General features: G+C 48.0%; 1 protein-coding gene across 1 annotated transcript in view; it reads left to right on the forward strand.

The window, feature by feature from the left end:
* Positions 1 to 15958, forward strand: part of Sdk1 (sidekick cell adhesion molecule 1) — a 920228-nt gene that overhangs the window by 752067 nt on the left and 152203 nt on the right. Inside the window, exons 18-21 of the mRNA XM_051205538.1 lie at positions 1364 to 1479; positions 3953 to 4145; positions 7116 to 7214; positions 14634 to 14825. Coding sequence (XP_051061495.1) covers positions 1364 to 1479; positions 3953 to 4145; positions 7116 to 7214; positions 14634 to 14825 — 600 coding nt within the window. The remainder of the gene's footprint in view (positions 1 to 1363; positions 1480 to 3952; positions 4146 to 7115; positions 7215 to 14633; positions 14826 to 15958) is intronic.

The following is a 15958-nucleotide window of genomic DNA, read 5'->3' on the forward strand; positions in this document are numbered from 1 at the left end:
GCCCTTTCCTCCTCTGCATTCCCTGGGCAGCTGGGACAGTAACTCATTCTGTAATTTGCTTGCCTTAATAATCACAAACACCTGGGTGTGACCCCCAGAACCCTCTTTTAAAAAAACCCAGACATGGAGGCACATACTTGTAGGTCCCTGGGGCTCACTGGCCAGAATATTCTAATCGGCGAGTTTCAGGTCCCCTTAAGTAATCCTCTCTGGCAACCTGCATCAAAAAGCAAACAAAAAGCGAAGACAATAGAAGGGGCTGGAGCTACGGCTTATGGTTGAGAACACTTGTTCTTGCAGAGGACCCAGGTTCAGCTCCCAGTACCCACGTGTCAACTCAGAACCATCCGTAAGTCCAGTCCCAGTGAATCCAGTACCTACTCTGACCTCCCTGGACACCAGGCACACATGGTACACAGACATACATGCAGGCAAAACACCCATACACATAAAGATAAAACAATCTTTATAAAAAATAATATGGACAGGGCTAGAGGAACAACACCTGGGGATGGCCTCTGACCTCCACAGGCATGTGCCCCTGCACACACATGTGCAACTACATACAAACACACATTCACATACACAGAGAATTCTAGCTCCCTTTCTGTCACTATAATGATGTCACTAACGTGTCACACCACGACAACACTAATGTGCCTTAGGAAAGGAAAGTTTTTATTTGGCTTTACTTCCAGGCCACAGTCCATCACTTAGGGAAGTAATTCAGGGCAGGGACTGGAGGCAAAAACCATGGAGAAACACTGCTCACAAGCTCACGCTCAGCTAGCGTTCTTATAATATAGAACCCAGGTTCACCTGCCTAGGAATAGCACTGCCCACAGTGGGCTGGGCCTTCCTACATCAATCATCAATCAGGGTAATCCCCACAGACAAATCTAATCTGGATAGTTCTGCAGTTGAGTGTATCTCTTCCCAGGTTATGTCAAGTGAACAATAAAAACTAACTGGGAATGGGGAGGAGAGCTTGGAACATAGCAGCAAGCGTAAGGCCATTCTAGATAGCTGTGACGATTTCAGGTGGCCATAGGGGTAACTGAAGAAACAATAAGGGTTTAGTGTGTTGTTCATCTCAGATCTGTGGGAAAGGCCTATCTGTGGGATGAGACAGTGGTCAGATGCAGTTTCCTGCCTCTGCCTTAAAGAAACTGCTCTCCCACAGAAAAATAAGAAATGGACCAGTTCTCCTTCTTTGTTACATGAGGATTAGCTTGGGAGACATTCACCTCCCTTCCCATCTGCTCTTGAATCCTGAGTTGTGACTGAGGTTTCTTTTTGTATCTTCTCCTCATGGTGCCTCCTGCCACTTGTGCTGCTGCCTACCACCTCCATATGGGAACAGTGCCTACTGCACCCCCCCAGAACGTGCAGGCAGAAGCTGTGAATTCCACCACCGTGCACTTCCTGTGGAACCCGCCACCCCAGCAGTTCATCAATGGCATCAACCAGGGATACAAGGTACCTGGCCTGGTTTTGGAACTTCCAGATGGCACTCTGGCAGTATTGATCATCATACATTAGGTTCTGCCCTTCCTATGTCATTGAAAACTCAGGGCATCAAATGCAGAGGACGACAGCCTTGGTGGGGCCACCATTTGTCTGCAATCTGATCAGTTATCCCAGAAATTCAAATGATCAGTTGAGAAGGGTACAAAAAACAGGCTCTAGTGGGGTTATTGAGCCTCAGGGAAGGCTGGGAGATGGCTCAGTCCATGTTCCATACAAGCATAAGGACTTGTGGTCCCTCAGAACCTATGGCACTAAAAGATCCATGCTTGGTGTGCACACCTTCAGTCCCAGCACTGGGGAAGCAGAAGCAGGAGATCTCCGGGGCTTGCTGGCCAGCCAGCTTAATGGAATGAGTAAGCTCCAAGTTCAGTGAGGGTTTCTGTCTCAAAAACTAAGATGGGGAGTGACATTTGATGTCAGCCTCTGAGCTCCACATGCTTGGACACCCATGGGCACACATATACATGCACACCAGCATACATACATGCACACATTCATCACACACACACACACACACACACACACACACACACACACACAATCATCTATGTGGGATGATTTGAGTCAGCCTATATCCAACCACTTCTTCCTAGAAGGAGTCAAGGGCAAGGATTCATGAGAGGGAGGCTCCCATCCAGGAAAGAGACCATTCTGTTCTCTGCTTTGGGAACAGTTCTGTTTAAAGAATGGAGAACAGAGATTGTGGGCCAGGGTGCCCTACCAAACTGAATTAATGAACAGACTCAGTTGCTGGGTATGATGGGCTCCGGTGCACATTCCAAAAGCATAGTTTCCTTCCTCTGTATAACTTCTGGTTAGACTTGGGAGTCTGACTTCATTGTGCAAAAGTAGGTTCACTAACCCCTTAGGCAGGAGACTTAGGAGCCCCTTCAGGGAGGGGTGAGTCACTGATGCTTTCAGCTTCAAAGGGAGTCATTGCCTGGCATTTGGTTCATTTTTCCTTTTCACTTGGGTTCAGCTCCCTCAAACACTTGTTTGTCTGTGATGAGGGCAGGCCCAGCTAAGAACATGCCATGAGTCTGCCTCTTCCTCGGAGGTATCTAAGGGCAGATGCTTTTTTGAAGGGAAATTATACTGATGAGCGTGAAACTCCATCACTCTTTACTCTCCTGCCCGGTCTGTGTGGCGAAAACACTGGCTGGCTTGTCAGTTTGATCTGCACAGATGTGTTCTGTGTACTGCTGCCCAATGGCTTTCAGAACCAATCAGTTCTGGAGACTCATGGTGTCAAGATACTAAAACTCATACTCGTACACAGCATTGCCAGATAGCGAAAGTGGCTTTTGCTAGAACATGCACATGTACACACACACAGACACACACGCACATATGCATGCATGTGGGCTATGTCTTGTTTTGTTTTTAAGACAGTTTCATAAGGACTAGACTGTCCTCAAACTCACTGTGTGGCTGAATATAACTTTGAACTCCTGATTCTCCAGTGTCCACCTCCTTACTCCTGGGATTATAAGCATGTGCCAGAATGTTAGATTTATATGGTACTGAGTTGGAAACTAGGGTTTTCTGCATACTAGCCAAGCTCTCTACCAGTTTTTCTAAATCTCTAGCCCCTGTGCATGCTCTTTATTTAAAATTCTAGCCTATCTCCTAAAATCCATTCCAGGAAACTAGTATAACATAAATTATAAATCATTAATGTTGTTCCTATTGAATCATTTTGAGTCAGTGTAGACTTCTATCTGGAGAATGTTTGTGTTTATCTCCTCATGCTAATTAATTGAATTAACAGATGATGTCATCTTTTCCCCTCACTATTAAAAAAAAAAATCCATGTTCAGTAGTATCCTAAGAGAAGATGGAGGTTTAAAAGGGAGTGTCCATTACTGTAACAACAGTTAAGTAGCCATTTCATTAATATATATATATATATATATATATATATGCATGTAAATGTACACAAATAGAGGCATATTTTGAATTCATTTTGAAGTGAGATTATCAGATATAATAGGATTTAGAGCCAGGACTTACTATCTCAGCTACTTGGGAGACTGAGGTAGGATAACCACAAGTTCAAGGCCAGCCTGGGAAACTTAATAAAACTCTGTAAAGTGAAGAAGGATATATCTCAGTGGTAGAATCCTAGAATCCTCCAGTGAGAGGCTGTGGGTGTGGCTCAGTGGTAGAGCACCTGTCTAGAATCTCCCAGTGAGGGGCTGGAAGTTTAGATCTGGGGCAGAGTGCTTGCTAACATGTGTAAGGCTCTGGGTTTTATCCCCAAACATGAAAAATAGAAAAATGATGGGGGATTTATAAACTTATTAGATTATGAATATGCTTTCTTTAAATACATACTAATTGTAAGCTGTAATTTTGATAGACAGTTAATTGAAGAAATGCAATTTAAAGGGCATCTTTTCTTTAACCCTTTCCCTACCAGCTTCTGGCTTGGCCAGCAGATGCCCCTGAGACTGTCACTGTAGTCACTATTGCTCCTGACTTCCATGGAATCCACCACGGGTACATAACGAACTTGAAGAAGTTCACGGCCTACTTCACATCAGTCCTGTGTTTTACCACCCCGGGGGATGGACCTCCAAGCACGCCTCAGCTTGTATGGACCCACGAGGACAGTGAGTATCTCTCTCCTAGTATTGGAGCCTACCCTCCCAGGGCGCAGGTCAACGGGTAGTCAAAGCAGTCCCTTTTCCTGGGTCACAGTGCAGAAGGCACATAGAAGCCCAGTAGTTCAGTGTATCCCTGAATGGCAAAATGGCAAGTGACTCTGGAATGTGGGAGCAGCTTTGTTCAAAAGCAGGAGCTTTGGGGACAGCAATAGAGGGAATAGTCCTATTGTGTTCAGTCTTGCTGAGTTGATTGTTGCTCAGATTTTTAATTCTAGTCTCATATTTTTTGCTTGAGTATCACCCATATGCCTCCCCCGCCCCCCATGCTCTTTGTCTGCCACACTGGGGTCTTGCATCAGGGCTATCCCCTGACCTTGACTTCGGCTTGCATTGCCTCTCCCCAGTCAGTTCCAATGGGCCCCTGCTCTGCTCTCAGGCAACTGTTGTGACGAGGACACATTGTCCGGTGAAGATACCTGATGGAGCAACTGCAGGCACATGAGACCGTGTGCAGGAAGACTAGCTGGGCACGGTGGTGTGCACTTATCCCAGCACTCGGGGTGCTGAGGCATTAGGGTTATGGCTTTGAGGTGACCCTAGAATAAGGAACAAAACATTTTCTCATAAACACAACGAAAAAAATTCCTAGGAGGCTCTTGACAGCCATTTATAATGAAACCCGATGAAAAGCATTAGATGTCCCAAATGGGGACAACTGGGGGAGAAATGAAACAGTCATACAACAAATATCCTGTAGTTACTTAAAAACTCAAACTTTGAAGCTTAAAAAACTTGAGGGAAAACTGTTATGATATAATGTCAAGTGAAAAAAAATACAATAAAATTACTTGAGGCCCATGTTCTAGCATAATATATTTATATATTACTTTGAGACTCACTGTCTGTGCGTGTGTGTGTGTGTGTATGTGTGTGTGTGTGTGTGTGTGTGTGTGTGTGTGTGTGTATGTGAGACTTCACCTTATTTTTTGAAACATGGTCTCTTAATGAGCCTGGAGCTACCCATTAGGCTGAGCTGACTGAGCAAGGAGTCCCAGGATCCACTTGTCTCCTCCCAGGAGCTGGGATGATATTTTTATCAAAGAGCAAGTGTGAGGACCTGAGTGGGGATCCCCACCTAAATGCTGGCTAAATGTTGAGAATGGCTGTGATTCCAGCCCCAGAATGCAGAGACAGGAGATCAAGCCAACTCTAGGTTTGATTGAGAGGCCCACCTCAATGAATAGGTTAGAAGAGCATTGAAGATGACTCCTAACATCAACCCTTCGTCTCTACATGTGCACACATACACACTCACACCTGTGCCCGTGTATGACAGCCCCATACATGCAAACATGCATATAGCCATACACCTTTGTGAAATTGGAAAACTGAAAATGAATACAGTAAAACAAAAAGAACTCAGATCCTCAACTGAGGCATCTCCCCTGCCCCCAGACTACCATTTCTAGTAGGCAGGGGCCTATTTGTCCTACTTAGAAAGATGTTGCACCATCATAAAGACGGTATTGAAAGTGGGGTTGCAGCTGACTCTGGGGGTGCAGCTTGTTTGGGCTCGGGCCCTGTGTCACAGATATAAGCTCGGCTAGGCCTTCTCCAGAGCCCCAGTGAATTAATAACATGCTGGGGGAGGGGCGCAGTAAAGAGAAAAGGAATATAAAGTGAAACCCAGATATTAGCAGAGTTAGAGGACAGCGCATTCGGGCAAGAATCCAGGAAGCAGAAACACTGGGAATATAAAAGGCGCAGAAAGCCTTCCCTCCTGCTACATCGATCGCAAAAGAACAAGCCGCTTCACAAAACCCGTCAGAATGTCTTTCTGGAAGCTCGTGGTCGGCGGGGAGGATGACATGGCCCTGACAGCCATCCTATTTTACCGTCTTCCACGGAGAGAAGTGGCATTTGTCAGTGTTTCATCCCCTTTATGGAGGCTTCCGCTGCTCTCACCCCATGAGTGAGGCTGCACCTATTTTAAAATTCATAAGTTGTGTTAGGGGCTTTGTCATGGTTCCAGGAGGGAGAGGGGTACTGGCGGCTGCTTGTGTGGCAAGGCTGATGGGAGCGGAAAAGAGCCTGTGACCCTCCTCTCCTGCAAGCCTAAAGAGACCCCCTACTTCACACCAGAGCCCTCAGTGAGACTGTTGCCAGCAGGTTTGCAAAGGAGCCCGTGCAAGAAGCCTTGAGTGGAAGGGTGCTAGAGCAGGTCCTTGGCTGAGAGAGGAGTATGGGGAAGTGTATTGTCTCCTCCAGACCCCTTCTTTTCCTCTTAAGCAGGATGGCGCAGGCCTTTTGCTGGCGCTTTCCCTTTCTCCTGAAAAATCCCTTGGGAAAGAAGTATTCAGAAACTAGACCTCTGGGTCAGGTGAACAGGCGCTGCCCTTGGCCCTACGCTCCATTTCTGGCTTCCACAAGGTCTATGGGTGCCACAAAGCAAAAGTCAGACTCCTGGCTCCTTTCACTGGAAGATTCTAGTGAAGTATTCTTGCAAAGCCAACCCCCTCTCTCAAGGATTCTAGGCAGGTGCTCTACCACTGAGTTACACCCCAGCCCCTTACTGGGGGATTCCAGGCAGGTTATTTTACTATGGAGCTATGCCCCCAACCCCTTAATGGAGGATTCTAGCAAGCAATTGATTTTCAGGTCAAGCAGGCAGATTATTCTACTGGATTGGATCAGGGAAAAAGACAGAAACTGTGACTACTGAATTTCCTGTGGTTGCTTTCTTCACCTCATTCAGGGTGTCTGCATGGAGCTGGCAAAGTAATATACTCCAAAACAGAGAGCATACCTCAGCCCCCAGCCCCTAGTCCCGGCTGCGTGCCTCCTGGTGTTTCTTCCCTATGGGCTTCTGCTGGCCCTGTCTCACCATTCCTTTCTGTAGTTAAAGCTGCCCATACAGGTCTGATCAAAGAACAGCAGGCTTGAGTGTTAACAGGCATCTTTATTTTTAATTGGTAGAACCCGGAGCTGTGGGGCACCTGAGCTTCACGGAGATTCTGGACACCTCTCTCAAGGTCAGCTGGCAGGAGCCCCTGGAGAGAAATGGCATCATTATGGGTAAGCAGCCTTCTTATCTGGAAAGGAAAACGGGAAGTGTGCCCTAACAAGAAAGGGTGGCCCCCATGTCGAACCAAGCTACTAAGAGTGGACACAGGCCTCCTGGGAGTAACTGGCATGTCTTCTTAGATGTGTGGTGGCCATTACCCTGGGGCCAGGGGTAAGTAGGAGGTGTGGTTTATCTCCTTATACAGACAGCAATCTCAGAGCTAGGAGTTTATCATCTGCTTCAAATGCTGTAGAATTCTCTTTTGGCAACCAGAATTACTTCTCTCTCTCTCTCTCTCTCTCTCTCTCTCTCTCTCTCTCTCTCTCTCTCTCTCTATTTCTCTCGTACCTTTCCTCACATACTTAGCTTAGTTCTTATAGCAGTGTGGAGTCATATTGATATTCTGGCCATGTTATAGGTAAGAAAACTGAGGCTGGAAGATATATTCAGCAGACATTCTTACTGTGTGCAGGGCAATATTCAGCGCCCTCCTAATAGGGCAGGACTGCAGTGCTGAGGTCTTGCAAGGCTAGGACAAGGCCCAAATCTCCTGGCTCCAAATCCCAGATCTGCCCCTGCCCCGTGACACTTTGAGTGAGAAATCTAAGGCTATGAAAAGCCTCGGGCTCAAAGGGTCCTCAGCCCCTGGATCTCGATGAGTCCAGCTCAGCATAAACTGCTCATGGCTGCCCCCTCACTGTTACACCCCCACACACAGATGGCAGAGGCCTTGAGGAATAGCTCACATTCACATGACTCTTAATGTTTGGCTTGTTTCTTTGTGTGGCACAGTGGATTAAAGCTAGGGCCTCCCGAATTCTGGGCAAAAAATAATTCCCTGATTCCCCAAAAGTTGCTGAAGCTCTTCCACTGCGCTGTTTCTGAGAACTGTGCAGACATGCCATGTTGAGATTAGATGGGCGAGGTGACCTGTGGCTGCCATCAGGCTATGCTGCAGGCCCCTTCCCCTGTGAGTGTCCTAGACAGTAGCAGTGGCCTCTCTGAACACTCCCCAGTGCCAAGTTCCTCAACACTACCACATGCTACTTGTCACACTCTGTGACCACTCATATCCTCTTACCCCAACTAAGCAATAAGGACTCTGAAGGTGGAGGTCCCCACAGTCACACAGCTCAGAAGTGGCCTCTGGAAGCCACATTTCCATCTCTGTCTCATCACATGCTGGGAGTAAGGGGCAAACTGTACTTCTGGTCTACCTGAAAAGTCCCTTCCCTCCCCAAGTCACAGCTCTCACCCAGTTTCCCAAAGGCCATGGCCACAGAAATGCCTAGCAGTGCTGTGTGTTAAGTTCAAATGTCTTTACACTAAAAATGTAAAAATAACACATATGGGTCTGGGAAGATGACTCAGTTGATGAGGACATGAGTTCAAAATCTATTTTAGAAATCCAAGTGAGGTGGTACATGTACTGGTAACCTCAGTGTTAGGGAGGCAAACTTACTGGCCAGCCACTGTGGTTTAATTGTCTAGATGAAGGCTATCTCAACCTAACACTCTTAGTGTCTGCTGAATATCATATGCACACAGTTGTGTGCACATCTGCACACAGTAACATACACAGTTAAAGAAAAGCATGTGTGCCGTGTGCTCTGACCACCTCCTGGATCCACCCAGCTGCTCAGTCCATGGATTCCCATTGGGTTCGGCCACTTCTCTTCCTCCACTAAGAGTTTGCCTATATCATCTGCCTTTTTGTGGTCACAGCCCTGCTAAAATCTATACTGTGCTCAAGTAAGATGTGTGTGGCATGCTGTGGGCTGAAACAACTTTCACAAACTGGCTCATGAGGTAGAGATGGGCAAGGAACATTCCAGACTGACACTTCAATAGGGCCATTGACACTGGGAGTTCTCGGCAGTGACCCTGCCAATCAGTGCAGACACTACACAGGATGGGATATCCTGTGGTAAGCTGTGTCCCCGGAGCACCTCACAGTGGTTCTTGGATCGCATGCAGGGCCTTGGAGCTAACCCCACCTCAAACCCTGACCATTGAGCAACATGCATACACTTGTCCACTTGACTCTGCCTATCCTTGGCAGTGTCCTTCCTGCAAGACCAGAGATGGCTGCTATTGGGGTGAGGGAGGCATCAAAACCCAGGTCTGTTGTGGAAGACAACAGACACGGAGCATATAAATAAAAACATTTCCCCAAGCCTGGAGCAGAAGGAAGCCAACACAGAGGAGACAGATAGGCACTAGGTAGGCAGCAGAGATCTGATGTAGGTTAGTATATGTCACACAGACAGCAGAAACAAATGTTAACAGAGATGATGGTGTGTCTGTGTAATAGGATGTCTGTGTGTGTGTGTGCACACACACACTCATGTGCACACTCACAAGTTCATAGATGAGCATGTATATGAGGTGTGCATGTGCACATATGTGTGAATGCAGGTACATGGGCACATTTTGTGTGGCAGCCAGAAGACATCCTCAGCTGTTTCTCTTTAGACAGGAACAATCCACCTTGTTTTTTAAAACTGGGTCTCTCTCTCATTGGCCTGGTACTCAGTAAGAAGGATGACTGGCTGGCCAGTGAACCCCCAGGATCTGCCTATATCTACCTCCTCAGTACTAGGATTACAAACGGATGCTACATTTTTCTCACGTGGGTCCTGGGGGACCAAACTCAAATCCTCATGTGTGCATAGCAAGCACTTAACTCACAAAGCCCTCTCTGCAGCCCCAGAAAGGAAGTCTTCTAGCTCATGTCACAGGGACCCATCTGGGGACTGCCTCAGACCCTTGCTCATCCTTTACTCTGGAGGTGGGGATGCAGAGTGAGAGGGGCAGGCAGTCGCTCCTATCCAACTGGCCTCAGTTCTAGAAACTGTCCAAGACTTTTCCGTAGACATCCTAACCCAGGAGGGCTTCCCCTGTCCCAGATCCACACCTCCACCCCTCCTGAACTCCCACACTCCTTCCAAACTGCCCACACATTTCATTCTTGTTTTATAGCTTGAGGGAAGGCCAGTGGAGCTGAGCCAATGTTCCATGGCTGAGAGCTAGTTGCCAGGGCCTTCAATTTATGATCATCTGCTCTCGCCAGCTAATGGGGCCTAATGAACTCATTTTCATACTTTATTTAAACAAATACCTGCGGTCACAAGCAACCGGCTAGTGTTTATGGTGGAGGTTGACCCCCAGAGCTCAGATGTTTCCCAGTTGGATTCTGTCTGCCTGCTTCCACTGTGGCCTCGGCTGAGTAGAGGCTGCCCCACAGCTAGCAGAACTTCAGGCAGACTCTGTCCCTCATATCAGGACCAAAGTCGTCCACTCCTCACTGTCTGGCCTGCACTTCCCTCCACTCCTGCCCACACTGTAAAAACACGTGTTTGCAGAAGCTGGGGCAGGTGTCTGCTGCTCTGAGAAGCAGTCTAGAGGGGGAAAGTGCTCACCGACTGATTAGCTGATTCCCTGTGACACCACCTTCAATCACCTTCCGTGTTACTCAGCACTACACACCCTGCCTGATGGTAGGCAATACCCCAGCCCCCCTACCCCAGCCCCCAAAAGCCAGCAGCCCCCCCCAAGAAGGTCAACATTGTGCTGGAGATGGTTCAGTCAATAAAGCACATGCATGTGAACCTGATCCCCCAGAGTCCACATAAAAAAATCAGGTGCACAGAACACATTGTATTCCCAGCACTGAGAGCATGAAGACAGGCACAGAATCAGTGAACTCTGGGTTCAGTAAGACACGCTGTCTCAAAACTTATGGTGGAAAGGGATTGAAAACATCAGCCTTTGGCCCACACACACGCACGTGCACGCGCATACACACACACACACACACACCACACACACACTCAAATGGGGGAGGAAGAGAGAGAAAGGAAAAGGAGGGAGGAGGAGCAGAGGGGGGTGAAGGGGGAGGAGGAAGGAAAGGAGGAGAAGACAGTGCTTGCAGACAAACCTGGCCTCCTGAGCCTAGGTCAGCGAATGTTAGCATGCACCCCCTCCTTCAAAGACATCACATGTATAACTTCCACTGCTGAAGGCAGCTGCAGGAGGCACATGCAGCTAAAGGTTTGGTCCTGGGCAATGTGACCTTTATGGTGGGGTGTCTGTCGGAGATATGTTTTATCAGCCTGGCCCTTGGTGACTGCCCCCATTCCACGTTTCCATTTTATTCTGTGGCCAGAAAGAGAAGGAAGCTTCAAGCAAGGGTTGCCGTGCACCTGCCTGAGTAAATTGCCCATTGTGCTCTTGCTGTAAATTGCAGTATTTCCCAGTCTCCCCCAGTAAACCCTGATTTATGAGGGCCAGGATGCAGACAGACAGTCTGTGATTGGATGCACTACTCTCTTGCAGAGAATTTACTCCAGATCAACAGAAAATTATTTCTGAAGCTCCTGTGGTCGTTAGTCTCAGTTAGCAGGGCTGTTCCCGGCAGGTGAGAAGCAGAGCTGGAGGTGGCTGGGATGCTAGGTCTAGGCAACTCCTTGCTCTGCTCTTTCCTGCCACAAACAGAAGTTAGATGAAGCACTTGCTGGCCAGAGCTGTCACAATCCACCATACGCGTCTCTAAAACTATGTGTACGTAAGGGAGAAACATTCTTACACACCAAATGCCCAGTTCTCTGCCCTGTGACAACACCCCATTATACCTTTCATTGGAAGTTCCCAGCCAGGGCTTTCTCTTCTGGTACCAATCTTAAACCCTCCAGAGTAGACCCTGTGTGTGTGTGTGTGTGTGTGTGTGTGTGTGTGTGTGGTGGTGGTGGTGGTGGTGGTGGTGGTGGTGGTGCACATGTGTGCAGATGTGGGCACAGATGGAAACCAGAATTCAATCTCAGATGTTGATCTCCAAGCACTACCCACTTGGCCTGGTACTCATAAATCAGGCTAAGCTTTAGCGGGCTGTTACACCCGAGGGATCTGCCTGTTTCCATCTCCCCAGCACTGGCATTACAAGCATGTACCACCATGCCTGGCTTTTTAAATGTAGGTTCTGGTGATCAAATTCTTGCAAGCACTTTATCAACTGAGCCACCTCCCCAGCCCCAGAGCAAGCGGTTCAGTTGTCCATTTGGTACCCATTTGTGTCTGTAATGAGCTGAGCATACGGTGTGATCCATTTGGACTCAAGCAGAAACCAGCAGCGCTGTGCTTACCGAAGACATTGAAATTGCTGTGTTTTGGCTCCAGGTTGACATGATGAACAAGGTGCTGTGTTTGGTAAATTTTGCTAAAGAACAGCTTTTAAACAAATAGAATTTCCTGGCAGACAAGGTGATAGCATTCAACAAAGTCTCCTCTTCCCAGGCCTTCAGAGTGGCCCAGAGTCTCACACTGTTTATAAATTAATCAGGAAAAAAACCCACCAGAGCCAGGGGTGGCGTTGGAAACCGTCCAGACACAGGTGGAGAAGATGGCCCTGTAGCGGGGCTATTGGTTTCTTGCAAGTTCCTGAGACTCCCTATTTCTTTTTGTAAAGTGATGATGAACAATATCTCAGTATCAAGTGTGTCCTGTGGATTGCGTGATTTAGCCAGGTGACATACTTGGGACACACCTTGAAACAGGCTCTCTCTCTGGAATTCACTGATTGAGTAGCAGAATGGGTATTTTCCTCAGCCTCACAGAATCCTGAATCTCCCAACTCCCCATAGGATCACATGACATCTCAGACCCTAGTCTCCAATCTCAGCTCCTGATAACACTAGTATACAATGCCATAACGCTGACCTCCCCTTGGAAGAGTGGTCCAGCAGCCATCAAATAGAGAAAAGGTCTCACATGATGTCACACAACTTTAATCCTAGCACTAGGGAGGCAGAGCCAAGTGAATCTCTGCAAGTTCAAGGACAGGCTAGGACCTGTCTCAAAAATAAAATAAAAAGTCAAAACCAAGAAGGTACTAAACTAAACTATAGATTAGTTTCAACCCTAGGGCAATGCATTGTTGCTGTATTGCTTGCTTTTCTCCTTGCTGGAACCAAATTCCTGACAATAAACAAACGTGGCTTATCGTTGGAGGGATGTAGCCTGAGGCAGTTGGGTCCCATGGCCCCAGCATCCCTCCATGACCCCAGCATCCTTCCATGACCCCAGCATCCTTCCATGGCCCCAGCATCCTTCCATGGCCCCAGCATCCTTCCATGACCCCAGCATCCTTCCATGGCCCCAGCATCCTTCCATGGCCCCAGCATCCTTCTATGGCCCCAGCATCCTTCCATGACCCCAGCATCCTTCCATGACCTAAGCTTCCCCCATTAGCCCCAGTATCCCTCCATGCCGCAGTATCCCTCTAGTGGTCTTTCTTGCCTTGCTGTTTCAGCTACACCTCCCCCAACATCTGAGTCTCCCTGGAGGAACCTAGTAGTTACCTTGCCACTGTGTGATAACTGTGAGGACAGTGAGCAGGGGGTGAATTCTGACATTAATTTTTTTTTATCAAAATATTGAAGTCCCGAGGCACCATCCTCTAAGTTTCTGTTCACCCGCAAGAGCAGTTTCTAACTTTATTTATGACTTTCATCTGAGTGAAAGGGAGCTAAGATGTGTCTTAGAGCTTCCATATCCCCAAGCTTATTGACTGAGAAGAAGGAAGGGCTGGCATCCTCAGCAGTTTTCCTTCGCCTGAGGACCCGGGAGCTCTCTCCATCACTGTCCCCTCTTTACCAGACACTTTAAGCGCCCCTCTAATCCCATCAGCTCCCCTCCAAAGGAGTTGACTCAGGCACTAGTTGGGGCTTTTTTCTCTAAGCCCCAAGTCATGATGGAATCTGGGGCTGAATAAATTGTGACCATGAGGCCCTGCAGAGAACCAGGAGGAAAATTAAAAACTTTTTTTTCTAGAAAACAGCATCTTCAGTAAGGAGCAGGGCAAAGCTCAGAGGCAAAGCAAAACTGAGAAAATGGGAGGTTGGAGGGGGCAGGTAAAAGGAAATGTTTCCCTTTGAAAACCAGAAGAGTAGCTTGTCAATCACCAACCAAGAAACAGGCACACACAGCACACATACACACACCACATACATATGCACACATATCCCAGACATACCACATAGACACACACACATTCCACATATACCACACACACACACACACACACACATCTCACATGCGCCACATATACAGCACACCAATTCAGGGCTCTGGGTGATGAAAAGAGCAGTTAATGAAGGTGGGAACTGGGCTGCAGTGTCTCCTGATTCAACAAGAATGAGTAGGGTGGCAGTCTGATCTGTCACTCTCTTGTCCATGAACCCAGCTCCTGAGATCCCAGAACTCTATTCTTAAAGAACTCTTTGTGGTAGGAGCAGGGCACAGCAGAGGTTTTTGTGGGAACAACGAGGAAGAATCTGGCCTCCTTCCGTTCCGCTGAGCCCCATTGCTCTTCTGCTGCCTCGGGGAGCCTGTCTGGTGGAGGCCCTGTCTCAGTTCTTCTCTTGTCTCTGCAGGCTATCAGATTTCCTGGGAGGTGTACGGGAAGAACGACTCCCGGCTCACACATACTCTCAACAGCACAACCCACGAGTACAAGATCCAGGGACTGTCATCTCTCACCACCTACACCATCGACGTGGCTGCTGTGACCGCAGCAGGTGTGGGCCAGACCACATCGTCCACCATCTCTTCAGGAGTACCCCCAGGTCAGCGGATTTTTGCCACAGATATTCTGCCTGTGCTTGTCATCCCTGACCCTCCAATATGGTGGCATTGCCATCCAGAACCCACCAAGTAACTGGAGAGCTAAGGGCAAGGCTTAGCCTCCTGCTAAAACATGTGAAGGCAGAGGACACTGATCCACCCTTAGCTTTGCCTCTTTGTGGGTATCTCTCTCCCACAGCGGAAGTGGCCTAAATGTTCTCCATAAGGCTAAAACATGGTCTCCACAACCCAAGGTTTCCACTCCCCAGGGCTCACAGCCAGCGACCATATGGACAGGAGATGCCTTTGAGAAAGGAAAACAAGGCATACATTTTAAATTAAGTGTGGGCGGGGCTGGCGCTGCAACACAGCGCAGCTATTGTGCAGAAGATCTTGGGTTTGATCTCCATGCAAGCAAACCAGGTATGGTGGTGCACACTTGGAATGCAAGGGTTTCGCAAGTAAAGGCAGGTGCATCCAGAGTGTAAGGTGGTCCTTGCCTACCCAGGAAGTTGGTAGCCAGCCTGGGCTACATGAGACCCAGTCTCAAAAATCCAGAAGACCACACAGTTTAGAGCTTCAGCTACTGAAACATTGAGAACTGGGGTTTGTAATGAGACAGAGTAGGGCCAGGGAAATGGATCTGTAACACAAGTTCTAACAGGTCCTAATAATGAAAGCCTGGGGTCAGAGATTGGGGGTAAAAGCTGAAAGATTAGAGAAGCAGAGCAGCCATCCACTGGAGCTCTTCTGACCGCTATGAAATCCTTAGACTGAAAAGAGACCGAGTTCCTGTCTCCTCCTGCCTATATTCCTCTCTTCTCCCCAGCCAACTCACTTCCTGTCTGCCTATATAGACCTCTAGACCTCTATGGTTAGCTAATGGCTAGCTCCACCCTCTGATGTTCAGGCCAGCTTTATCTGTTAGAGTATAAACAGGCTATCACCACATGGCCCAGCAGTTAAGAGCACTTGTTGCTCTTGCATAGTACCCACATTCAATGTCTGGCTCCCACACGGTGGCTGGCAGATGTCTTACAACTCCAATTCCAGGGCAACCAGTGCCCACTTCTGACCTCTGACACACCAGGCACACACATGATGCACGTACATCTATGTAGGCAAAACATTCATA

This window comes from Phodopus roborovskii, unplaced genomic scaffold (assembly GCF_943737965.1).
Source record: "Phodopus roborovskii unplaced genomic scaffold, PHOROB, whole genome shotgun sequence".
NCBI classification, from domain to species: Eukaryota; Metazoa; Chordata; class Mammalia; order Rodentia; family Cricetidae; genus Phodopus; species Phodopus roborovskii.